The 27,395-nt window shown below is 38.7% G+C and overlaps 1 protein-coding gene across 5 annotated transcripts in view; it reads left to right on the top strand.

Annotated features, from left to right (window-relative positions):
• Positions 1 to 27,395, top strand: part of ARHGAP26 (Rho GTPase activating protein 26) — a 445,382-nt gene that overhangs the window by 242,761 nt on the left and 175,226 nt on the right. For all 5 annotated transcript variants that reach the window (XM_082725247.1, XM_082725249.1, XM_082725248.1 and 2 more), the window contains 2 exons: positions 5,437 to 5,502; positions 9,830 to 9,904. In XM_082725247.1, coding sequence (XP_082581373.1) covers positions 5,437 to 5,502; positions 9,830 to 9,904 — 141 coding nt within the window. The remainder of the gene's footprint in view (positions 1 to 5,436; positions 5,503 to 9,829; positions 9,905 to 27,395) is intronic.

The raw sequence follows: 27,395 nt of genomic DNA, 5'->3' as shown, positions 1-27,395 counted from the left end.
CATTGCAAGTCAAATTAAGGGAATAATGCAAGTCTAGTAGATATTTAATGAGAGATTATTCCTGGAGATTACAAGGATACAGAAATTGCAAATAAATCCCTGACCTTTTCTGAGCCTTGGCCCAGTAAAAGAGCTGAATCACCTGCTTCAGGGGATTAAGGACAGCCTCGTCCATCTGGCAGGCTGCTCAGACTTTTTTTGTCATTAGCAAACTCTGTTCGGTGGTGATCATGTTCTAAACCTTTTAGTGGGAACTTGCTTTTCAGCAGAGGGATCTCAATTAACTTAGATTATGTACCTGCTGGGCAGAGATCAGAACTAATGATCTCTAGTTATGTATGCACTGTAATCACTATTACATTAGTAGTACTCGGTACATGCTAAATAATAATGCAGTTGTTAATCATTAGTAACCTAATCATGACATCAGTGGGAAGTTCAAGTTGATGAGAATAGAAGTCAGACTTCTTTGTGTGTGTGAGCGTTCATGCTTGTGGGTGGCATAGCCTTAGAGACACAGAGAGAAACAGGGATGTGATAATTGTTCAGTTGCAGCTTAGAGACTTAGAGCAATGATTGTTAAACTCTGTGTCATGAGTTCCTTGTTGGGAACTATTGTTTGATATGAATTCCATTTCTGAATACTGTGTTATCTGCCTCTAAAACTGTAATAATTACATCAGAATGCAGCTTGAACAACTAGAGGCTGACAGAATTACCTTAAACTCTTTTTGACTTGGTAATATGTAAATGTGTTCTACTTTTGAACATAGACAACTAACATATACTAATACTGTGTTACATGTGTAATGTGTAATGCCCTTATATGTAACATCTGTGTAAGATTTATTTCAAGAAAAGGAGTTAGCAGGTTTAAAACAAATGAAAGAACTTAGTAATGTTGGGAAAACCAAAGGAGAATTGCTAAGAGATTTTGGGAGGTGGGGGCAGTTTGCTTTGCTAATTTCTAAAAGAAGTATGCTGAGTGAAATAAGTCAAGCAGAGAGAGTCAATTATCATATGGTTTCACTTATTTGTGGAGCATAATAAATAGCATGGTGGACATGGGGAGTTAGGAGAAGGGAGTTGGGGGAAATTGGAAGGGGAGATGAACCATGAGAGACTATGGACTCTGAAAAACAATGTGAGGGGTGTGAAGTGGTGGGAGTGGGTGGGAGGTTGGGGGAACCAGGTGGTGGGTATTAGAGAGGGCACGGATTGCATGGAGCAGTAGGTGTGGTACAAAAACAATGAATACTGTTATGCTGAAAATAAATTTTAAAAAAGTTAAAAAAGAAAATGAAAACACTAATTCAATAAGATATATACACTCCTATCTATATGGCAGCATTATTTACAATAACAAAATTGTGGAAGCAAAAAAAAAAAAAAAGAAGTAATGGTAATTAATGAAGGTTAATGGAATTCAGTTTTTTTCTGGATATACGTGGAAGGTTCCATTTCATTCTTTTCCACTAGCTATTACTTACCTAGGAAAGGATCTTGCTTCTTAGAGTCAAACACAGAAAGGTTCAAGAACTCAATTGGACTTGCAGGTCTTTCTCTGACTCTGCCCATCTGCTAGTTATGCTGATGGCTTTATGAGCACGTATCTTTTGGCCATTGGGGTTGTCACTGTCAGCTGCCAGGTTATTTCAACTTTCCAAAACTTTTACCACTGTTTATGAGGTAAAGGGAACAAAATACTTTTTGTCCAGGATAGATGTTGATCAATGCATAGTACAAGATCAGGGTGCAAATGTACTCTTAGAGCATCCAAGTTTGGAATCAGTCCTAGTAGTGCCCCAGAGGAAAGTGCAAAATGGTGGTTCTTTTGCTCCTGAACTTTTCTGACTAAATTATGTTGATCACCTCTCAAAAGAAGAACTAGAAAGCTTCAACTGACTATTGAATCACAGTTGTGAACGTTTTGGAAACCTCCTTAAGTACAAAAAATAATTTCCCTCTGACAAATAGTTTCCAGTAGACTCTATTCTGATTACTGTATAAAGGAGTGAATATCCTCCCCTGCACATGAAAGGATGCCCAACATCATTAGTCACTAGGGAAATGCAAATCAAAACCACAGTGAGATACCACTTCACGCCCACTAAAAAAGCTATAATAAAAAAAAGACAATGATAAATATCGGGGAGGATGTGGAGAAATAGGAACCCTTATACATTGCTGGTGAGAACACACAGTGGTGCAGCACTTTGGGAAGCAACTTGACAGTTCCTCAAAAAGTTCAGCATAGAGTTACCATTTACTCCAGCTGTTCCATTTGTAGGTATATACTGAAGTGAACATAGATGTCCACACAAAGATTTGTATACAGATGTTCCTAGCTGCATTTCACAACCAGAAAGTAGAAACAACAATCAATGAATGGATAAATGACAGGTGGTATGTCCAGACAGTAGAATATTACTTACTCATAAAAGGGAATGAAATATTGATGCTGCAACATACATGACTCTAGGAAACAGTATACCAAGTGAAAGAAACTAGACACAAAAAACTATGGGAGTATATGATTCTTTTTATATGACTTGCCTAAAATGGGAAAGTCTTTAGAGACAGAAAACATGACTTTTTTTAGGAAATGATGGAAGGCAGGGGATAGGGTGTGAATGTTAATGTGTATGAACTTTTATGTGGAGGAAAAGGAAAATGTTATAGAATCAAATAATGGTGTCTGATTCCTAACTTTGTAAGTGTACTAGAAACCAATGATTTTTGAGCTTTAAATGGGTGTATGTTAGGGTATGTGAATTATATCTCAGTAAAACTCTTATTTTAGGGGTGCCTGGGTGGCTCAGTGGATTAAGCCTCTGCCTTAGGCTCAGGTCATGATCTCAGGGTCCTGGAATGGAGCCCCGCATCCAGCTCTCTGCTCAGCGGGGAGCCTGATTCCCCCTCTTTCTTTCTGCCTGCCTCTGCCTACTTGTCATATCTCTCTGTCAAATAAATAGATAAAAATCTTAAAAAAAAACCCTCTTATTTTAGATAATCTTTACCTAGACTTTAACAGGTGTTTGGCCTGTGTATCATAGTTTGTTATTAAATTTGGGAAACATCTATGGCACGAGGTGATTGAGTTTCATTTGGGACAATGATTTCAATCTGACTTGCAGCTTGGAGTCAGAAAGCTCTGTATTACATGATTTGCAGAGTCAATACTTGGTTTATGTTAGAAAAAGCACGAGAGTAAGTTAGTAAACTCCTTATAGCTTTAAGAGAATAAGAGCAGTGGTTTGTATAGCAGGTAGTCTCCAGGAAGAAACATACTGTTTTCCTCATTTCTGGTTCTTTACTGACTATCCTAGAGGTCGAATGTGTTTACATTAAATATCAGTAAGTGGCAAGTATGTATGTAAGAATAAGACTTATTTTGTTTCTTTTGAAAAGAGAACTTTCAATAAATCAGAATTCCTTTTTAGTTTGAGGAATTCAATGATTTTCTTAAGGATTTTTATCTTCATTGAATGTAAGTTCACTCATATGCATAAAGAATTAGAGCAAGGTGCACCCCTGTGTTTACTGAAACATTATTTATGGTAGCCAAATTACGGAAGCAGCCCAAGTGTCCATCGATAGAGTAATGGGTAAAGAAGATATGGCATATATGTGTATGTATATATACACACACACACACACATACATACATAACACAATGGAATATTATATGGCCATAAAAGGAATGAAATCTTGACATTTGCAGCAACATGGATGAAACTAGAGAGTAAAATGCTAAGGCACATAGGTCAGAGAAAGACAAATACCATATGGTTTCACTGATGTAGAATTTAAGAAACAAAGGATAAAAAAAAAGAGAGACAAACAAAAAAACCCCAGACTCTCAACTATAGGGAACACACTGATGGTTACCAGAGGAGAGGTGGGTGGGATTTGGGGATGGGTGAAAAAGGTGATGGGGATTAAGGAATGCCCTTGTCATGGTGAGCACTGGCTAATGTGTGGAAATGTTGAACCACTACATTGTACACCTGAAACTAATAACACACTGTATGTTAACTACACCAGAATTAAAATAGAAAACTTAAAAAAAATTTTTTTTGAGAAAGGTTCTGTTTGGATTAGATCAAAGAGTGAGTTCAGGTTCTGTGCAGTTCTTTTATTTTTTACAAGTTTATTTCTTGCCCAGGATGATGACAAATTATTTAAAAACACTTCCCTTCTTTCCTACTTTCTACCATTCTCTTCTCCACTGTGACCCATGAGTTTGTAGAATGCCTTGCCCTGATGTCCCAGGGTGCTCAAAAAGTGAACCTGTTCTTAACGATTACCATGCACATCTTTTCACTGGGTAATCAAAGCCTGGAGATGGATCTTGGTGGGTTGCCAGTCTCACTGCCAGGTTAGAAATTGGTTCTGTGCTGTGGAAAATGTTGCTGCTATGTGATCATTAATTTTCTGGGCCACATTAGTGGGGTTTGTAGCCGTTGGAGAACTCTAACTACTTGCTGACTGATAACTCACAGGCTGGCTCTTTTGCCTTATCCTTATTCATCAGATAACTTCTGTGTTCTGGGCTGCTTTTCTTTTCCTCTAGGTCACCTTTCTTTTTACCATTTTCTCCTTCTTTTCTAATCACCTGAGCAGGATTGACTTCTGTCTTTAATTCAGGGTCATATTTAGGGCAGTTAGGTCTTCACAGGCTCAGGAGTGAGTCTCCCACCTATTAGCTCTGCAGCTTTGGCCAAGACGTTTAGCTTTGCCAAATCTCAGTTGTTTTATCTGTAATATGGAGCTAATGATAGTATCCAGCCTAGAGGATTTGTGAGGATTAACTGAGATAATCTAAGTAAAACATTTACCTAACATTTATTGTGCCACTTAGTTTATGCTCTTTGAAGGAGACCAAGAAGGAGTTAGTCCTGCCATTCCTGACAATAACAGGACAAGTGATTTAAAGGATGCCTACTTATTCTTTTGGTAAAGTTCACATCACCCTGTGCTATAGTGTCTTCAGCTATACATAGAGGATAACCTAGCAGAGTAACCATGAGAAATAAATGAGGTAATATAAACAAAGCAGTTAGACTACCTGGCATATGGTAGTCTCTCAGTGAATGCCAGCTGATTTTTTAAAAAATCTTTTTTTTTTTTAAAGATTTTATTTATTTACTTGACAGAGAGAGATCACAAGCAGGCGGAGAGGCAGGCAGAGAGAGAGGAGGAAGCAAGCTCCCGGCTGAGCAGAGAGCCCAGTGCGGGGCTCGATCCCAGGACCCTGAGATCATGACCCGAGCCAAAGGCAGTGGCTTAACCCACTGAGCCACCCAGGCGCCCCTAAAAATCATTTTTATCTGTGGCCATACCATGGGACTGATTGATCCTGGGTCTGTCAGACCTTGTCTGAGGTTGGTGTGCATGGCAAGCAACTTGACTGCCCTTCTCTTCCTCTTTCAGCTGCACAGTTGGACAGCATTGGCTTCAGCATAATCAGGAAATGCATCCACGCTGTGGAAACCAGAGGTAAGTCATTCAACAGATGGCATTGTTCTCAGTGAAGGTCATGCATCTGGTGAGGCGTCAGACCTGCTACCTGTTTCCCGATTTTAAGTGACTCATTAACTCCCCAAGTGCCATTGTTGGTGTGTTTCCATCAGTTGTGTTGCTCTGAAGCAGGCACTCTCAGCTGATTTGGTGTCATCAACCTCTTTGGCTGATTGGTAGAATGTTTTAAAGGCATACATGTCAAATACATAGGATAATAAGGAGTCTAATTACTGGAATTCAGTTGTGATATAATACTACATGTATTTCTTTATTATCACTTTAAATGATAAGAAATAGATATGGGCCTGATAACTGGCGTAACTTGGAAATGCAGTTGACCCTTGAATAATGTGAGAGTTTGAGGTTCTAACCCCCTATCCTCCTGTGCAGTTGAAAATCTGCATATAATTTTTTGACTCCCCTGCGAACAACTACTAACAGCTTTCTGTTGACCAGAAGCCTAACAAATAACATAAACAATCAATTAATACACGTTTTTATATGTTACATGTAATACTACAATAAAGTAAGCTAGAGAAAAGAAAATGGTAAAGGATCATAAAGCACATTTATAGTACTGTACTCTGTTTATTGAAAAAAATCCTTGTGTAAGTAGACCTGTGTAAGTAGACCAAGGAAAAAAAATCTTGTGTAAGTAGACTTGTGTATTTCAAATCTGTGATGATCAAGGGTTAACTGTCTTGATATTTCAAGATGTCTATAAAAGTCTCAATGTGTTATGAAAACAACTGATTTCTGAACAAGTCACAGGTATTGATAACACTGTGATTTATTGCATATATCATAATGGAAGGAAATGTTTAATTTCAGCGACAGGGTCACAAAAGTGAAGGTATAATTGTTTTCCTGCCTAAGTTCATTGACACTCTGAATTCTCTAATGGACTCCTGGGGTCTGTGGATGGCAGGGTAAGAACCACGCTTTGAAAAGCCAGTCCCTGGTTACTATCCAGGTGGGCAGAAGGGGTCAAGCCCCTGGTTTCCTGCAGCAATGCTGTAGCCAGGCCCTGCCTGGGTCTGTAGGAGCAGGACTTTGAGAACCAGGGAAGCTGAATCATCCCAGTGGTCTCCATTCCCTCCTCAGATGTTGCCCTAAAGGAGATTTCTCAGTTACGGCAGTTGGGAACTTTGAGTGCTCTGTTCTTTGGGACGCCTGAGAAAAGCTGTTACTCTCTTTGCTGTGGATTTAGTTTGAACCATTTTTAAAGATGTGAGTCTTAGTATTCCACAGCCTCTCAACCTGCTAGTCTTTTTCACTTGATTGAAAGAAGTTTTATCTTTTAAAGCAAGATCCATAACTCTATTAGTTAAGAAACATAAATATCTTTATAAGGCCTATAGAGCATTGAATAGAGAGGGATGAAAAAAATCTTAACTGTATAAGCCACTCTTCTTACCCAGTCAGAAAGTGTTCTTTCCAAAGTAGTTATTTTAATATGTGCTAAGATTTTTTAAATGTTTGCTTATTTCTGTTATACCTTCCTTAAATAAAGAGTTAAGGCAGCTTTCAAAAAGAAGTGAATAACAGCCAGAGAATATAAAGTAGGAATAGGTGAGATTTCTGGGAATTGATCTGGAGGAAATAAGGACACAGTCAGGCTGAGCCACAAAGCTGTTTACACAATGGTGTTAAAGTGAAAAGTAGAAACTGGTCAAATGTTTTAAAAATTAGTTGAATCACCAGTGGTACATCCATGCAGTAAAAAGCTATGAATCACTAAAACTATAGGAAAATACATTTATTGATATGCAGAGTTTTCATTATTACATATTAAGTGAAAAATGAAAGTTATGAAACAGCCTGCACATTATGAACCCATTCTGGGAGATCCAAATATGCACCGGTATCCTCATGTTGTCAGTGAGGCGCTCAGCTTTTCTTTCTGTCTTCCTTTGATTTATCTACCTGCCTTAACTGCAGTTTCTAAATTTTTAAGCTGTCTGTTACTAAGATAGCTTTTCAACAGGTTTTTAAATTTTCTGTTCATTCTAAGAGGAAAGAATGAGGAGTAAGAGATACAGGGTCAACAAAAGTAGAGGCATACTAAAAATGCAGCCAAAAGTAAGTTCAAAACAAAAATCTTCTCCCCTCCATTGTGAAATTCATCCACTTGCCCGAGGTGGGCCACCTGTTTGTCTCTGTTCTCAGTGGCCAAACCAATAGGGAAATGTAATTATTTAAAACCCTTCACAGAGTCTGTGATAAATGCAGACCAGTGGCTCAGGAGGACAGCTTTTTATGATAAAAAGCCAGAAAATATACATAGTAAGTAGTAGAGGAAGAACAAGGTCACCAGCAGTTTGGTGTCCTAGCCTCTGCCTCTTTGTCCCTTCCTGCTCTAAAAGGAAGATGAAAATGATAGGTTTTAACTTGGGGGAAAGTTTTCATTTGACACAAAAAGGAAAAGAGGGCAATGTGAGTTAAATGCCGTTTTAGCATAAATACTTGAAGGAAGTGGTTATTTTCCTACTGGAATGCATGTATGCATATCCATTATTTGTGGTGACCAGAGGTGAACAGACCTCCCATATTTTCTAGGGTTTGCTAATCAATCATCATCCAGCAGGAGACAGGATTGTATCCAGTCCAGGAAAGGTCAAAGACGGAAGAAGTAGAGACACTTCAGAAAGGACAGGCCCGTTAAGCCACAACATTACTGAATAATGGTTCTGCTATTGAACAGCTTGGGGCCCATCCCTTAGTTTTAGACCACAGTGTCCTAGTCCCCAAGCCATGGAGGCTGATGCACATGCTTTTACAGATCCTTTTTAGCTATAAAATCCTATCATTCTAGACCACTTCTTTTTATTCCTTAATTCTACATAGGCCTGTGGAGACATTGTAGAATCAGGCTTTTCCCAAATTTCTTCCAGGAAATTTTGTTTTGTTCGCAAAGTAGTGGCCCTGGAGTATAACTCTGTTTTATGCATTATGTCATTATTGCGTGCTGATCTAGGTATGGGAGCTATACTGGTAAAGAAGACAGAATCACTGTACATAGAGGTTATTCCATAGTTGTAGGGAGAACAACAAAGAAGAAACTAAAAAAGAAAGAGAATTTCACATATTATTACTTACTACAAAGAAAAGAGGGTAGGGGACCCACCAGTAGGGTTGATCATGGGATGCCCTAGGTTGAAGAGATTGCATTTCAGTTGAGACCTGAATGATAAAAAGATCTGGGAGAGGCATGTTCTAGGGGAAGGAAACAGCTGTGCAGAGGCTGTGATTTGGGAGCACAAGCATGGTGTGTTGGAGAAATAAGAAGGCCAGTGTAGCTAGAGCAGAGTGAAAGTGGTTGATGATGCAGACGTGGGCCAATGCTTAATCCTTCAGGGCCTTGTGGGCCACAGTAAATTTTGATTGTGGTCTAAATGCAACAGGAAGCCATTGGAAGGTTTTGAGTAAAGAGAGGATTTGAGCTGATACATACTTAAAGAAGCTCATTTTGGTTGCTGGTTGGAAAATGGACATCAGGGTAATAAGATGGGAAGCAGGAGATCACTTAGTTGAGAGGTATCAGGTTTGGTGGGCCTAGTACTAAACAGAAAAATCATTTCCAATCACTTGGTCTAAAAGGTCCCTTTTTGTAAATGGTATAGGGTGATCTAATCCTTGCTTAAAGATTAAACAATCCTTGCTTAACTTAAATGAAAAAAACCTCTGAGGTGGCTTAGTTTTTGTTTTTTTGGGTGTTTGGAGGTAATTCTCTTCTATTTCAGCTGCACATTTACTTGGGTTGAATGAAGGTAGTTTTCATTTTTCTTCATAAAGAATGTTTACATGGCAAATAAATGGATTTTCTCATTTCTAAGTCTTGGTGAACATTGTCCAAAATGAAGAATCCTCTCACACCTCTATATTTTTATTCTGTATTTGCAAATAGATTGTAAAGCATTTATTCTTTCCTATATTTATATCATGTCAGTTTTGGCTTTTTAAATTAAAAAATTGGTTTAATGTAACTTATTTAGAAGTATATGTTTGGCATCTTTTAAATCTCTTCAGAGGCTGCATTTGGCAAGAGAAGAGGAAGGTTTCTTTCCTCGCTGTTGACTGAACTGAACTAATACAAGGGCTGAAGTGTGCAGCACACCCGTGAAATCTTAGACAGCTGCACCAAATCCCACTCCTTTGCTAAGAGCAGAGCTGAGTGACAGGGGACTTTAATTAGAGTGGGTTTTAGAAGGACGGAGAAAATGAAAAAAGTTCATCTGGCTGGGTTGGCTTGACTTGTGTTCTGACATGCCTCTAATTAAATCATCACTGTTTCTCTTCTCAGGGATCAATGAGCAAGGGCTCTACCGAATCGTGGGGGTCAATTCCAGAGTGCAGAAGCTACTCAGTGTCCTGATGGGTGAGTGCAGCAGTGACTGTGCCAGGCAGGTCCCAATGGGGTCCAGGGGGTCGCTCTGAAAAGTCACTAGTTCTGTGAGTATGAGCAGCCTCTTGGGAAGGAATTGGGTGTCCAAACGGGAACGCCCAGAAATCAGCTGTCCCACTCACCAGTTTTTATGGCTGTAGGCATTACTGGAAGAGATACTTAGTGGGACTGGACAAAACAAAACAAAACAAAAATGGCAGGGCCAAGGCACCACACCCTCTGTTTGTAGACTCAGCCGTTGCCAGCCCAAGTGGCGCTCAGTCACTCATGTGACCACCACACCCTACTCTGTCGTTAATAGCTTATGACTCCATGGCCCTCTTTGGAGACAGGCATTTGGTGGGGCACACCCGATGCCCAAGGAAGGGGCATCCTTCTAGTTTGCAGAGCACTTCAGACGCCATGTTCCCTGTTACCAAAAAGGTGTCATGCGACTGCCTGATTACATGTATATAAGCAGATAATTCTTGTGATCCTCTTTGCATCTAGATTTCTACCTAGACACTGTTGTTTGAGGAACAGAACCTCCCCTACAGCTAGCTGACATAAATATAAAAGCACTATCTCCAAATGTGTGGTGTTTGAATCAAAACCCCATGAGTCAATGAGCCAATTTGCTTAGGCTGCAGATTTCCTATATTTTTAGATGAGAATGCAGTCAGCTTCAGTGAGTCACATGGATTTAAATGGCAAACAGATCAGATTTCACATATCAGTGGCTGTTACTCATCCCCATGGAAGCCTAGCCGTGCACTTGTAGAGACGGACTATCACTTAGGGTCCTTGCTCAATGTCTGGGCAGGGATACTTCTTTTTTTTTTTTTTTAATTTATTTATTTTCAGCATAACAGTATCATTATTTTTTCACCACACATGCAATCCGTGCCCTCTATAATACCCACTACATGGTACCCCGACCTCCCACCCCCCCCACTTCAAACCCCTATTTTTCAGAGTCCATAGTCTCTCATGATTCACCTCCCCTTCCAATCTACCCCAACCCCCTTCTCTCTTTGTTATATTTGTCGGGGTGTTTGTTGTTGTTGTTGTTTGTTTTGCCATCCAGTTTCCGAAAATAGTTTTCACAGGTAAAGAAATCTCCTCTCTCATATTGTCCAGTATGACTCTTCTCTGTTTCTTTTTCTAGAGAGCTCCTTACTTCTTGTTTGCAAACCCTTTTCTATTGCTAGTCACAGTGACATATTTTGTTTGAAAGTATGATTATTTGTGAGGTACTCTTGCACTGAGAATCTTCTTGATGGTTCAAATTTGCAGTGTGGTTAGATTCTTAATAAATTAAACTTTTTATTTTGAGATAATTTTATGTCTGTATGCAGTTATAAGAAATAAAACATAGTTATATGTGCCTTTACAGTCCTTCAGTAGTAACATCTTGCTACACTGTAGTAAGAGGTCATAGCCAGGATATGAATACAGTCAAGATTCAGGACAGTGTCATCACCACGAGGGTCCATCTGCTTAGTCTCTCATCTCCTTCCCTGCCCCTGCAGATTCCTCATCTCTTGTGTATTTCTCTGATTTTGTCACTTCAAGATTATCTCAGTGGAATCATATCATATGTAATCTTTTTTGGGTTGGCTTTTTTTTTTCATTCAGTATAATTCCCTTGAGATATTTTCAAGTTGTTGTATCAATACTTTGTTCTTTTTTTATTGCTGAGTAGTATTACATAGCTTAACCATTCACCTGTTGAGGGACATCTGGGTTGTTTCCAATGTGGGTAAATTAGGAATAAAGCTGCTATAAATCGTTCTGTACAGGCTTTAAGTGTGAACATAAATTCGATTTTCCAGGATAAATTGCCCATAAGTTTGATTGCTGGGTTGTACAGTGACATGGTGAATTTTTAAGAAGTTGTAATGTATAGAAGAATTAAGATTTTAACAGGTATCAACCCTCGGTCTTTCATTTCATTTCTTTTTCTTTTTTTTTTTAAGATTTTATTTATTTATTTGACAGAGAGATAGAAAGCACAAGTGAGCAGAGTGGCAGGCAGAGGGAGAGAAAGAAGCAGGCTCTCTGCTGAGCAGGGAGCCCAAAGCGAGGCTCGATCCCAGGACCCCAGAATCATGACCTGAGCCGAAGGCAGCCACTCAACCAACTGAGCCACCCAGGTGCTCCTCAGTCTTTCATTTCTGATCAGAGTTGCAAATGTTTGGAGTATGTCCTTGCCATAGCAGACTGCCAGGTGCTAGAGTATAAACTTTAAAAAGATTCAATCCTTGTGTGCAAAGAGTCTGGTAGGGGGAGATATGCATGCATGAGAATCGTGATGTAAAATAAGACTCTGGCACCTAGTACAAGCTGTATCTGGAAGATTGAGTAGTGAAGGAGAGAATAGGAGTATAATTCAGATTCACGAAATGAGCAATAATAATAATGACGGGCAGAAGGTAGAATCAGTGATGGCTATAGTGGAAGGTACTAATTTATTATTAATATTATTTTAATATTTGAACGTGCTTGAGGCTGGATCAGGAGAGTTAAAACTGAAATGGTAAGATGGTCCCTTTTGTCAAAGAACTTGAATTTTGTGCTAAGAAGTTTGTGAGAGTTTTACTTCCTACAGAAAAAGAAGAAGACACTATTAAGGGTTTGTAGTGGGGCACCTGAGTGGCTCAGTTGGTTAAGCTTCTGATTCTTGATTTCAGCTCAGACCATGATTTCAGGGATGTGAGACTGAGCCCTGTCATGCCCAGTGTGGAACCTACTTAAGAGTCTCTCTATCCCTCTCCCTCTGCCCATCCCTACCTCCCAAAAAGTTTCTAAGTAGTGACGCTATATGTATGAGGGCTCTTTTGCACACACAGTGTCAAGAAGACAATTCAAAACAATTTAAAGGGGGCGCCTAGGTGCCTCAGTTGGTTGAGCGACTGCCTTTGGCTCAGGTCATGATCCCGGACTTCCAGGATCGAGTCCTGCATCGGGCTCCCAGCTCCTTGGGGAGTCTGTTTCTCCCTCTGACCTTCTCCTCTCTCATGCTCTCTCTCACTCATTCTCTCTCAAATAAATAAATAAAATCTTAAAAAAATATTTTAAAGGACAAATAAAATGCATTCATTTCCTCACACAACTGCTCTGTCCAAGATGGCAGAAGCATAGCAGGATGTGGTGGCTCCAATGACAGAGGAACCTTTGTTGGAGCCTTTCCCACTCCTTTCTTCTGGCTTCTCATTATCTGTGATCTCTGCTTGTCTTGATATCAGCTGTTTCCTTTGTGGGACTGTCCCACATTGTTCAGCCTCAACAGTTTGTGAATCTTAATGTCACTCAGTAGAGAGTATCTTTCTTGACAGTTCATGGGGGACTTTGGTCAGCATGGGGCCGTTCACATGATTTATTTCTAAATCTCAGGGCAGCCCCCTGACCTACAGCAGGTGGATCTGGATGGCCTGGATTCTGGACATATCTCCGATGATGTTAGGGAAGTGTGGTGAGTGGAATAGGGAGGGGGTTAGTCCATAGAAACCTGTGGACTGAGCAGAATTAGTAAAAGGTTATTGGAGGAGAGCTTTCCTGAAATAATGGCTGCTGGGAGATTAAAAGGGGAAAAACAGTATGTTCAACACAGGTTTAACAAGATCTGACTAGTCTTAGAAGGGTAGCACTGGCAGCAATGGAGAACATGTATTTGATGTGGAGAGACATGAAGGAGGAAGACAGTTGCAATAATTAAGCAGTGTGTAGCTAACCAGGGCTGGACCAAGTAGATGCTCTGAAGTTAGGCAAAAAGGTTCAAAATGATTGGAGAGAATCAACAGGACGTTGTAACCAACTGGATATTGGGTAGAGAGATTTCGAAGATGACAGATTATTATGTAAGGTGATACTAGTGAAAAGAAATATGACATTTTGGATGGGTTTACTGGAAAAAAGAACCAGTTTATGCTAAGCAAAGTGTGGTGTCAAAGGATCTTGTTTTAATCACTTCTCTTAGTGGCTCTCAAACAAAATATTTGTCCTGTTCTCTTCCTCAGTTTTCCTGGGGACAGACAAAATAATCATGAATATCTGTGAAATGTCATGAAAAACTAATAGCCAGCAGCTGAAAGTCACAAGGCCAGCTGCCTCTGCCAGGAGAGCGTTACAGATAGACTAGCATCCAAACTGAAGCTCAACCAGAGCTGAGAGATGACCACAGTGCAAGATTCATCAAAAGTGGAGAATGTATCGTGATTCTCATGACCAGTTAAGGTAACCTGTTTGGATCTTGGAAGTGAGGAATCGCCTCTTAGACCAGGAAGACTCCAGACCTGGAGGCAGAGCCCTGTCTCTCTTCCCTTGTGTGAACATGCTGCCCTCTTCTTCAATTCCTGGTATTGGTACTAGGCTGGGTTAGCCTAGAGTGTAAAACAAATAAGGCTCCTACACTGCAAAACCTCTCGCTGAGGTGGCTGGGCTGCGTGTGAATCATTCTTTCACTATTTCTTTATTCTGTATTGATTGGATGCCCTTTCAGGTGCTAGGCAATGTGTAGGATATGAACTATTTTTCAGAGCCTCTCACAAGTAAAAATATGAGTTTTTATTATTGAAAGTATGGATTAGAATTAAGTAAAACCAGAGACTTCCTTTGATTACTTTGACTTTACTTTGTATGTTTTTAGTACATTAGAGGACTTGAGATTGGAAGAGGAATCTTAAGAGCCAGTGCTTTGAGGGGTGCCCGGGTGGCTTTTTGGTTAAGTGTCTGCCTCTGGCTCAGGTCGTGATCCCAGGGTCCTGGGATCAAGTCCTGAGGCCCCAGTTGGTCTCCCTACTCAGTGGGGAGCCTGCTTCTCCCTCTCCTTCTGACTGCCCCTCTGCTTGCTTGAGTGTACAAGCACTCTCTTTCTTTCCCTTTCTTTATTTCTTTCTTTGGGAGGAAAGAAGAAAGGAAGAAAGGAAGGAAAAGAAAGAAAATCTTTAAAAAAAAAAAAAAAGAGCCAGTACTTTGAGAACTTTTTCCTTCTATTGATTAGAATTCCTTAAGGAACCTTGCTAGAATATGTTTTAGTACATGTTGTGTAGCCTGGTGCTAGTGTCCTACCCAGAGCTACCCTAAATCCCCTTCCTCCTAAGAGTGGGGGTTCTTAATCTGTGAAGAGTGAAAAGTTTTCAGGAACACTTGCAGATTCCTGGAAATAGTCTCTTCCATGTGTGTATTATTGTTTTTTCTGTCCCCTGAATGGTAAGATAAATTTTTCTAAATTTTAGCTCATTTTTTAATAAAAATCATCTATATGCTGATTTGTTCAGTATGTCTGTTTTCTCTTCCTGTACATCTCTGTATTTATTTTTAGATAACTTTTTTTCTGATCAAAGGCAAATTTGGAGAAAGAAGGTAGAAAGAAGAAAACGAAAGTCTTGCAGACCATAGATAACCTTTATTCTTTATTGACCATTTTATCATACCATTAAAATATATTCTGTAATATAAAATGTTTATAAAGGTGGAATCACACCGTGCATATATATTGCTTGTTAATAGGGTTTTTTTTTTTATCATGTAACACGACAGTTTATTTTCTGATTTCATTCAAGTTCTTCTAGAGTGTGATTTTTTTTTTTTTTTGGCTATGTATTGTGTAGATAGAACTTTTTAATTAATCCCTTATTCTTGATTACATAAACTGATTGCAATTTCTCATCATTCTAGAAGGCACTCAGGCAAACGTCCCCATAGGGGATGCAGAGCTTAAAAGCATGCGTTTTGGAGTTAGACAAGTTGCAGTTCCACTGCTTATCCATTTGACTTTACACAAATTATTTAAACCTGTCTAGTCTTCTGTCTCATCATCTGTAATAATAACTCCTACTTCCGTAATAATGTGAGAACTAAACGAAAGATGCATGTGGGTTGCTGAGTCCAAAAGCCTCTACATGTTAGTAAATAAATGTTGGCTGTTGTTATTTTTAAGTTATATATTCATATTGAATGATTTCCCTAGGGTTTGTTTTAAGATGTTGAATTGCTGGCCCAAGGTATGTACATGTTTTCAAGGCCCTTAACTGATTGCACAGATTTGCTGTCAGCAGTTTGTAGAGTGCCCTGTACCTCACAACCTTGCCATACACTTTATTACTTTTTTTTTTTGCATATAAATTACAAGTGTATTTTCAATGTATCTCTTTTTTATTTAACTTTGCATTTCTGTAGTTCTGAGTGAAGTTGGACATTCTCCCTATGTTTCTTACTGATTTATATTTCTTCTCTCCTGAATTGCCTGATTTTGTGTTCTTAGCCTATTTTTGTATTGGTACATTCATCTTCTGATGGTAATAATTTTTAGGATGTGGAGACTATATCACCAGTATTTTGTTGCATTTTTTCATTTATCTTGAACTTTATTTGTGGTATTTTGCTTTGTTTTACGAATGTTTTAAATTTTTATAACATCTAGTCTTTTATGAAATCAGTCCTTTTCCTAGATGAATTATGCTTTAAAAGACCTTTTCCATCTAGGATTACAAAACCTTTTTCTTTTCTTTATATCTCATTAAGAATATATTTATGTGAAATGGAAACTAACTTTCCTTTTCCTGAAATACTTATCTGATGGACGAATAACCATATAATAAGAAAATTTCTCCGCTCTACTACTTTTTAATATTACTATCTAGTCATTCTTTTATACATTTTGGGCTCTCATGATGGACTTTTTACACATATTTTTCCAAAGGAAAATAAATTTTCTTTTTGTTTGTTATTCTGCACCTCTTGATCTTCTAAAAATTTTTTTTCTTCATTTTTTACCTTTCTAAAGTTTTTCTCTTGATCCTTTGCATGTTAGCAAAAATTCTCAAATTTGTACCCCCATCCATGTAATTTATTATATTTCTTTTGGTCTTCATATTTTTTTCTTGCTGTTTATAATGCGACTTTTAACTTTGTAATTGGGTTTTCTGTGTCTTTGTTTACATTCCTTATTTAGCTGTTTTCATTTATACCTCTCAGTCATGTTTATTATTTCAGTCTGTGTCTTTTTACTCTGAAGCCTTATTTCACAGTGTCCATTAGTTTTCTGAATTTCATTTATAGTATAGAATAGGACCTTTCTGAAATTTTATTAGAGTGCTTTGGTCTTCATATTTTATGCCAAGTGTTGCATCAGCTTTTTTTTTTTTAAATTTTTTATTTTTTATAAACATATATTTTTATCCCCAGGGGTACAGGTCTGTGAATCACCAGGTTTATACTCTTCACAGCACTCACCAAAGGACATACCCTCCCCAATGTCCATAATCCCACCCCCTTCTCCCAACCCCCCTCCCCCCAGCAACCCTCAGTTTGTTCTATGAGATTAAGAGTCACTTATGGTTTGTCTCCCTCCCAATTCCATCTTGTTTCATTGATTCTTCTTCTACCCACTTAAGCCCCCATGTTGCACCACCACTTCCTCATATCAGGGAGATCATATGATAGTTGTCTTTCTCTGCTTGACTTATTTCGCTAAGCATGATACGCTCTAGTTCCATCCACGTCATTGCAAATGGCAAGATTTCATTTCTTTTGATGACTGCATAGTATTCCACTGTGTATATATACCACATCTTCTTGATCCATTCATCTGTTGATGGACATCTAGGTTCTTTCCATAGTTTGGCTATTGTGCACATTGCTGCTATAAACATTCGGGTGCACGTGCCCCTTTGGATCACTACGTTTGTATCTTTAGGGTAAATACCCAGTAGTGCAATTGCTGGGTCATAGGGCAGTTCTATTTTCAACATTTTGAGGAACCTCCATGCTGTTTTCCAGAGTGGCTGCACCAGCTTGCATTCCCACCAACAGTGTAGGAGGTTCCCCTTTCTCCACATCCTCACCAGCATCTGTCATTTCCTGACTTACTGATTTTAGCCATTCTTACTGGTGTGAGGGGATATCTCATTGTGGTTTTGATTTGTATTTCCCTGATGCCGAGTGATGTGGAGCACTTTTTCATGTGTCTGTTGGCCATCTGGATGTCTTCTTTGCAGAAATGTCTGTTCATGTCCTCTGCCCATTTCTTTAACCCACTGAGCCACTCAGGCGCCCCCATCCTCTGCCCATTTCTTGATTGGATTATTTGTTCTTTGAGTGTTGAGTTTGATAAGTTCTTTATGGATTTTGGACACTAGCCCTTTATCTGATATGTCATTTGCAAATATCTTCTTCCATTCTGTCAGTTGTCTTTTGGTTTTGTTGACTATATCCTTTGCTGTGCAAAAGCTTTTGATCTTGATGAAGTCCCAGTAGTTCTTTTTTGCCCTTGCTTCCCTTGCCTTTGGCAGTGTTTTTAGGAAGAAGTTGCTGCAGCTGAGGTCGAAGAGTTTGCTGCCTGTGTCCCTCTCAAAGTTTTTGGTGGATTCCTGTCTCACATTACGGTCCTTCATCCATTTTGAGTCTAGTTTTGTGTGTGGTGTAAGAAAGTGGTCCAGGTCATTTTTGTGCATGTGGCTGTCCAATTTTCCCAACACCATTTATTGCAGAGGCTGTCTTTTTTCCATTGGACATTCTTTCCTGCTTTGTGGAAGATTAGTTGACCATAGAGTTGAGGGTCTGTTTCTGGGCTCTCTATTCTGTTCCATTGATCTATGTGTCTGTTTTTGAGCCAGTACCATACTGTCTTGATGATTACAGCTTTATAGTATAGCTTAAAGTCTGGAATTGTGACGCCTCTACTTTGGTTTTCTTTTGTCAACATTCCTCTGGCTATTTGGGGTCTTTTCTGGTTCTGTATAAATTTTAGGATTACTTGTTCCATTTCTTTGAAAAAAATTGATGGGATTTTGCTAGGGATTGCATTAAACGTGTAGATTGCTTCAGGTAGCATAGACATTTTCACAATATTTGTTCTTCCAATCCATGAGCATGGAAGATTTTTACATTTCTTTGTGTCTTCCTCAATTTCTTTCATGAGTACTTTATAGTTTTCTGAGTACAGATTCTTTGCCTCTTTGGGTAGGTTTATTCCTAGGTATCTTATGGTTTGGGGTGCAACTGTAAATAGGATCGATTCCTTAATTTCTCTTTCTTCTGTCTTGCTGTTGGTGTATAGAAATGCAGCTGATTTCTGTGCATTGATTTTATATCCTGACACTTTACTGAGTTCTTGTATGAGTTCTGGCAGTTTTGGAGTGGAGTCTTTTGGGTTTTCCACATAAACTATCCTATCATCTGCAAAGAGTGAGAGTTTGATTTTTCTTTGCTGATTCGGATGCCTTTAATTTCTTTTTGTTGTCTCATTGTTGAGGCTAGGACTTCTAGTACTATGTTGAATAGCAATGGTGACAGTGGACATCCCTGCTGTGTTCCTGACCTTAGGGAAAAGCTCTCAGTTTTTCCCCATTGAGAATGATAGTTACTGTGGGTTTTTCATTGATGGCTTTGATGATATTGAAGTATGTACCCTCTGTCCCTACACTTTGAAGAGTTTTGATCAAGAAAGGATGCTGTACTTTGTCAAATGCTTTTTCAGCATCTATTGAGCGTGTCATATGGTTCTTGTTCTTTCATGTATTAATGTATTGTTTTACCTTGATTGATTGATTTGCAGATGTCGAACCAACCTTGCAGCCCAGGAATAAATCCCACTTGGTCATGGTGAATAATCCTTTTAATTTACTGTTGGATCCTTTCAGCTAGCATTTTGGTGAGAATTTTTGCATTGATCTGTAATTCCCCTTTTTGATGGGGTCTTTCTCTGGTTTGGGAGTCGAGGTAATGCTGGACGTTTTCCTTCCATTTCTATTTTTTGGAACAGTTTCAGGAGAATAGGTATTAATTCTTCTTTCAGTGTTTGTTAAAATTCCCCTGGGAAGCCATCTGGCCCTGGGCTCATGTTTGCTGGGAGATTTTGGGTGACTGCCTCAGTCTCCTTACTGGTTATGGGTCTGTACAGGTTTTCTATATCTTTCTGATTCAGTTTTGGTAGTTTATATGTCTCTAGGGATGCATCCATTTCTACCAGATTGTCAAATTTGGTGGTGTCTAGTTGCTTGTCATATGTTCTTAAGTTGTTTGTATTTCTTCGGTGTTGGTTGTGATCTCTCCTCTTTCATTCATGATTTTGTTAATTTGGGTCCTTTCTCTTTTTTTTTTGATAGGTCTGGCCAGGGGTTTATCAATCTTAATTCTTTCAAAGAACCAGCTCCTAGTTTTGTTGATTTGTTCTACTGTTCTTTGGTTTCTATTTCATTGATTTCTGCTCTGATCTTTATTATTTGTCTTCTCCGGCTGGGTTTAGGTTTTCTTTGCTGTTCTTTCTTCAGCTCCTTTAGGTTTAGGGTTAGGTTGTGCACTTGAGACCTTTCTTGTTGCTTGAGAAAGGCTTGTATCACTATATATTTTCCTCTCCAGTCGCCTTTGCTGTGTTCCACAGATTTTGAATAGTTGTGTTTTTATTTTCATTTGTTCATGCATTTTTTCAGTTCTTCTTTAATTTTCTGGTTGACCCATTCATTCTTTAGTAGGCTGCTCTTTAGCCTCCATGTATTTGAGTCCTTTTCAACTTTTCCTCTTGTGGTTAAGTTCCAGTTTCAAAGCATTGTGGTCTGAAAATATGCAGGGAATAATCCCAGTGTTTCGGTATCTGTTGAGACCTGGTTTGTGACCCAGGATGTGATCCATTCTGGACAATGTTCTATGTGCACTAGAGAAGAATGTGTATTCTGTTGCTTTGGGGTAGTATGTTCTAAATATATCTGTGATGTTCGTGTGGTCCAGTGTGTCATTTAAAGCCTTTATTTCCTTGTTGATTTTTTGCTTAGATGTCCATTTCAATGAGCGGGTTGTTAAAGTCACCTACTATTATTGTATTGTTATCGATTTGTTACTTTGATTTGACCAGTTGATGAATTGGTTTATATTATTTGCTCCTCCTGTCTTAGGGGCATAGATCTTTAAAATTATTAGATCTTCTTGTTGGACAGACCCTTTTAGTATGAAATAGTTTCCTTCTTCACCTCTTATTATAGTCTTTGGCTTAAAATCTAATTTATCTGCTATAAGGATTACTTCCCCAGCTTTCTTTGATGTCCATTAGCATGGTATATTGTTTTCCACACCCTCACTTTAAATCTGGAGGTGTCTTTGGGTCTATAATGAGTTTCTTATAGACAGCATATCAATGGATCTTGGTTTTTTATCCGTTCTGATACCCTATGTCTTGTGATAGGGGCATTTAGCCCATTTACATTCAGGTTAACTGTTGAAAGATATGAATTTAGTCCATTGTATTGCCTGTAAGGTGACCATTACTGTATATTGTCTCTGTTTCTTTCTGATCTATATTACTTTTAGGCTCTCTCTTTGCTTAGGGACCCCTTTCAATATTTCCTATAGGGCTGGTTTGGTGTTTGCAAATTCTTTTAACTTTGTTTGTCCTGGAAGCTTTTTATCTCTCCTTTCTATTTTATCTCTCCTACTATTTCCAGCTTAGCTGGATATAGTATTCTTGGCTGCATATTTTTCTCATTTAGTGCTCTGAATATATCATGCCAGTCCTTTCTCGCCTGCCAGGTCTCTGTGAATAAGTCTGCTGTCAATCTAATATTTCGACCATTGTATGTTATAGACTTCTTGTCCCAAGCTGCTTTCAGGATTTTCTTTTTGTCACTAACACTTGTAAGTTTAACTCTTAGATCATAGGGTGTGTATCTATTTTTATTGATTTTGTGGGGTGTTCTCTGTGCCTCCTGGTTTTTGATGCTTGTTCCCTTTGCCATATTAGGGAAATTTTCTATTATAATTTGCTCCAAAATACCTTCTGCCCCTCTCTCTCTTTCTTCTTCATCTGGGATCCCAATTATTCTAATATTGTTTCATCTTATGTTATCATTTATCTCTCAAATTCTCCCCTTGTGCTCCAGTAGTTGTCTCTCTTTTGCTCGGCTCCTTTATTCTCTGTCATTTGGTCTTCTAAATCACTAATTCTCTCTTATAACTCATTTACCCTAGCAGGAAGAACCTCCATTTTTTATTGAACCTCATTAGTGCCTTTTTCATTTTCAACTTGGTTAGATTTTAGTTCTTTTATTTCTCCAGAAAGGGATTTTTATTTCTCCAGACAGGGATTCTCTAATACCTTCCACGCTTTTTTCAAGCCCAGCTAGCAGCTTGATAATCCTCATTCTGACCTCTAGTTCTGACACATTCCAATGTCCATACTGATAAGGTCCCTAGCCATTAGTACTGCCTCTTATTTTATTATTATTATTATTATTTTTTTGTGGTGAGTTTTTCTGCCCTGTTGTTTTATCCGGATAAGAACATATGAATGAGAGAGTAAAATACTAAAAGGGTGGCAAAGACCCTAGAAAAATATATGCTAACCAAATCAGAAAAGACCCAAAACTAGGGGGGGAGAAAAATGGGAAGGAAATAAATAATAAATATATATATATATATATATATATATATATATATATATTTGTGTGTATATATATATAAGTATATATATATATATTAGACTGGTGAGTAGAACAGAGTCACCCCACTTGATTTTGGGTGTATTCTGGTCTCGTAGGAGAAACTATGTCCCAAAATTTTCAAGGAAGAAAAATTTATATATATGCAAAAATAAGAGTAAACATGATGAGGCAATGGAATATGTTTGTAAAGATGAAAATTTAAAAAGATTTAAAAATAGGAATTGATAAGTTGGTTGGAAAAAGAAAAAAAAAGAGGAGAGAATGTCATTAGTCTGGAGCTAGATTTAGGGTATATTTTGATCTATTAGAAGAAATTATCTCCCAAAATTTTAAAGAAAAAAAAATGTATACAAAAAATAAGGTTAAATATAATGAAACGATAAAATATGACTATAACAATGAAAATTTTAAAAGATTTTTTTAGAAAAAGGTATTGATAAGATAGGAAATAGGAAAGTTTAAAAAAGAGAATAAGAAAAAAATAAAATTAAAAGAATTTAACTCTGTAAGACTAATAGATCATGGGGGAAAAAGCCATGAATTCTATGTGTTGCTTTTCCTTTGCTCTGGATTTCTGCAGTTCTCCTTGATTGATGATCTTGGTCTTGGCTCAGTGTTGTTTCTGATTTCTAGAGGAGGGGCCTGTTGCAGTGATTCTCAAATGTCTTTGCCCGAGGCAGAATTGTACCGCCCTTGCCAAGGGCCAGGCTAAGTAATCTGCTCAGGTTCTCTCTAGTAAGCTTTTGTTCCCTGAACGCTTTCCATAGAGCTCTGAAGGACAGGAATGGAAGTGGTGGCCTCCCAATCTCTGGTGCCGCAGGATCTGAGAGCTTGGGGCCCCACTCCTCAGTGTGCCCTCAGAGTTAAACAGTCAATCCCTCCCGTCTCCCTGATCTCCAGCTGCACTCTGGGTCACCGGGCCTGTGACTGAGCATTTCTATCTCTGGTGCAGGGCCCTGTTTCAAGTCTCCAAACTTAGCAGATCACTGTGGTACAGTCACACACCACCCCTTCCAGAGGAGGAAGGAAGGGGTCTCTCCGGATCTGCCACTTGTGGGGTTGCTGCTCAAAGAACAGTGGAGTGATTGTGCCTTGTATCACAGTTTAAGCTAACCCTGAGCTGAGAGTCTCACCTCGGTCCATTTCTGTAGCTGGCTTCCCTGCTTTGATACCTGGGAGCTCTGCCACACTTAGGCACTCCTGGTCTTTCAGTGACCCCGAGGGTTCTGAAACCACACTGTCCCCGCAAGGGCTCCACCCCCACTTAGCCTCTGGAACAACATCTCTCAGCGGAGCAGGCTTCTAAAAGTTCCAGTTTTGTGCTCTACTCCTCTGCTGCTTGCTGGGAGCCGGCCCCTCCCCTGTGGTCTATCTTCCTGCCGCTTTGGATTGGCTTCTCCACACATCCTACCTTCGCGAAAGTGGTCTATTTTCTGTTCCTAGAATTGCTGCTCTTCTTCTCTTCTATCTCCTATTGAATTTGTAGGTGTTCAGAATCTGATTAGTTGATCTTTGATAAAGCTGTCACGGTAGTTCAGTAAGGGAAAGGACAGTAATTTTAATAAATGTACAATTGGACATCCATATGGAGAAAATTCCATCTTTATCTTAAACTATACATAAAAATTATCTCAGGCTCCTGGGTGGCTTAGTGGATTAAGCCACTGCCTTCAGCTCAGGTCATGATCCTAAGGTCCTGGGATCGAGCCCTGCTTTCTGCTCAGCGGGGAGCCTGTTTCCTTCTCTCTCTTAGCCTGACTCTCTGCCTGCTTGTTATCTCTTTCTCTGCCAAATAAATAAAATCTTTTAAAAAATAAAAAATAAAAATAATCTCAAAATGAATTATATTCCTGGGGCGCCTGGGTGGCTCAGTGGGTTAAGCCACTGCCTTCGGCTCAGGTCATGATCCTCAGGGTCCTGGGATCGAGTCCCGCATCGGGCTCTCTGCTCAGCCGGGAGCCTGCTTCCTCCTCTCTCTCTCTGCCTCTCTGCCTACTTGTAATCTCTCTCTGTCAAATAAATAAATAAAATCTTGAAAAAAAATGAATTATATTCCTAAACCTATGAACTAAAACTATAAAACTTATAGGAGAAAATTTAGAAATTTTGGTGACCTTTGTTTAGAAAAGATTTCTTTCTTTTTTTTTTTTTTTAAAGATTTTATTTATTTATTTGACAGAAAGAGATCACAGTAGGTAGAGAGGCAGGCAGAGAGAGGGGAAGGGAAGGAAGCAGGCCCCTGCTGAGCAGAGAGCCCGATGCGGGACTCGATCCCAGGACCCTGAGATCATGACCTTAGCCGAAGGCAGCGGCTTAACCCACTGAGCCACCCAGGCGCCCCGAAAAGATTTCTTAAATAGAAAACAAAAAGTAGGAAACAGAAAAGAAAAATCTGATTTAAAAAAATCTTTATCCAAATAAAAAATTTCTGCTCTTTAAAAGTTACTAAGAAAAAGAAATTGGGAGCTACAGATGAGGAACCTTTTGAAGATATTTATCTGGCAAATGAATTGTATCCAGAATTTATTAAAAATAACTCAAGTAATTCAGTAATAAGAATTCAGTAATAGGAGGCTTAAGTGGGTAGGAGAAGAATAAATGAAACAAGATGGGATTGGGAGGGAGACAAACCATAAGTGACTCTTAATCTCACAAAACAAACTGAGGGTTGCTGGGGGGAGGGGGTTTGGGAGAAGGGGGTGGGATTATGGACATTGGGGAGGGTATGTGCTTTGGTGAGTGCTGTGAAGTGTGTAAACCTGGTGATTCACAGACCTGTACCCCTGGGGATAAAAATATATGTTTATAAAAAATAAAAAATTAAAAAAAAAAAGAATTCAGTAATAGGAACACAACCAATTCAGTTTTAAAAATGGGTAAAAGATTTGAATAGTTTATCAGGGAAGATACACAGATGGACAAAAAGTACAAGAAAAAATAAACAATGTCACTAGTCATTAGAAAAGGAAATTAAAAAAATCAGTTACTCCTTCATGTCTACTGGAACAGCTAAAATTTCAAAATTAGATACCTGACCATATCATGTGTTGATGAAGATGTGAAGCACCTAGAGCTCTCAGGTTGCTGTGGGAAAGCAAAATAACCCAACTGTTTCGGAAAACAATTTAGCAATTTCTGATAAAGTTAAACATATTTACTATGGGACTTCTCCTACATATTTTTACCCAGTTCCACTCCTACGTAGTGATCCAAGATGTGAAACTTTAGTCCACATAAAAACCTGTATGTAAATATTTATACCAGCTTTTTTCATAACTGTAAAAAATTAGAAAAAACCCAAATGTCCCTCACCTGATGAATGGATGGACAAATTGTGGAATATCCATAAAATTGTTTACTACCCAGCAATAAAAGGATCAAACCACTGGTACATGCAACAACACGGGTGGATTTCAAAAGTATTATGCTTTGTGACAGTGGTTGCCAGGGGCTGGAGGTGGAAGGAGAGGATTGATTGTACAGGGGCACAGGAGGATTTTCATGGTGATGGAAAATTACCTTTATTCAGGTTGTGCATGTCACTTGGCTGTATACATTTGTCCTAAATCATGCAACCATGTGCTTATAAAAGGTGAGTATACTCCATAAACTTGACACATAGGAAAGGATTCTCAACCTTCCTCCTCCTTTTTCTTTTTTTTTTTTTAACCGAACAAGCAAATTAAAAATGGGACTTTTTTCACCTCTCAGACTGGCCAAGATCAAAGTTCTGCATATTGTTCTAGGATCTGGGGATCAGTCAATGGTACAGCCTCTGAGGGGTAGTTGAGGAATAGCTTTCAAAATTAAAAATGCATGTACTTGGGGCGCCTGGGTGGCTCAGTGGGTTGAACCTCTGCCTTCGGCTCAGGTGATGATCTCAGGGTGCTGGGATTGAGCCTCACATCAAGCTTTCTGCTCAGCGGGGAGCCTGCTTCTCCCTCTCTCTCTCTCTGTCTGCATGTCTGCCTATTTGTGATCTTTGTCAAATAAATAAATAAAATATTTTTTAAAAAATGCATATACTTTTTTATTTCAATTTTATTTTGAGGGATTTTTTTGTTCTATAGGTAAGTCATGTACATGGAAACAGTAGTTTATATCATTGTTTATCATAACAAAACTTGGGGAATAATCTAATTTCCATTAATGGGAACATTATGATACAGTGAAGTACTTCTGTGAGGTAGATAAATTTGTGTGCTAGTGTGGAACACTTTCTCAAGGTACTGTCAAATGAAAATAACAGTGCACAAAATGACATGTATAGTGTACATGTCTTTATGTTTTTAAAAAGTGGTATGTATTTATATGCTCTTATATGCTAGTATTTGCATGTGTTATTAGAGATAGCATACATACACGCAGAACTGTTATTTATAGTTGCCTCTAGCACAGGAAAGGTTTACATTTTAATGTTTATCTACTTGTTTTGCTTGAATTGTTTTTGCCAGGTGCACATGTTATTTTCTCAGTTAAAGAGAAAAAAATTAATTTACATACAATTATACTGAATTCTTAGGAAATTTAGGAGTACATAGATGGCTAGTCCTGATCATTTCCTCCAGAATGTCTCTCGTATTTTCATCAGCAACACAGTACTGGACTAGATGGATCTTTCTAGTCCATCTGATTGTTGAGATGTTTCTGAGACTATTCCCCTTGTAACCGCTGCTTCCAGTCTGTCTCCTGTTTTTTCAGATTCCTGTGGGAGCAGATTCATGAAGAAATCTATTCAGTTTAGTTTACCCACAGGCTGCCTTTCTGTATGTTGGCCTGATCCTCTGGCTTTGGTTCGTTTCACAGTGTAATGCAATGGTCAAGTGACTTGGTGGGGAGAAATGTACTGAGTTCAGAGGATAATTGTAATTATGCCTTTGTGTCATGTTTGGATGCCACCAGGGTTTCTCTGAGTGAGAGGGAGCATTGGTAAGGGAGGTGTGGAAATTGGCAGCACTTTCTGAAAATGAGGTGGTTTGGGAGGCTGTATTCAATTTAGTTTGGATATTAAATGAATTAAAATGGACGTGCTCAAGTTCTAAACCTTGCCT

Source organism: Mustela nivalis, assembly GCF_964662115.1.
Source record: "Mustela nivalis genome assembly, chromosome: 3".
Lineage (NCBI taxonomy): Eukaryota > Metazoa > Chordata > Mammalia > Carnivora > Mustelidae > Mustela > Mustela nivalis.
Note: the sequence above shows the minus strand (reverse complement) of the source record. Positions and strands in the feature narration are given on the sequence as shown.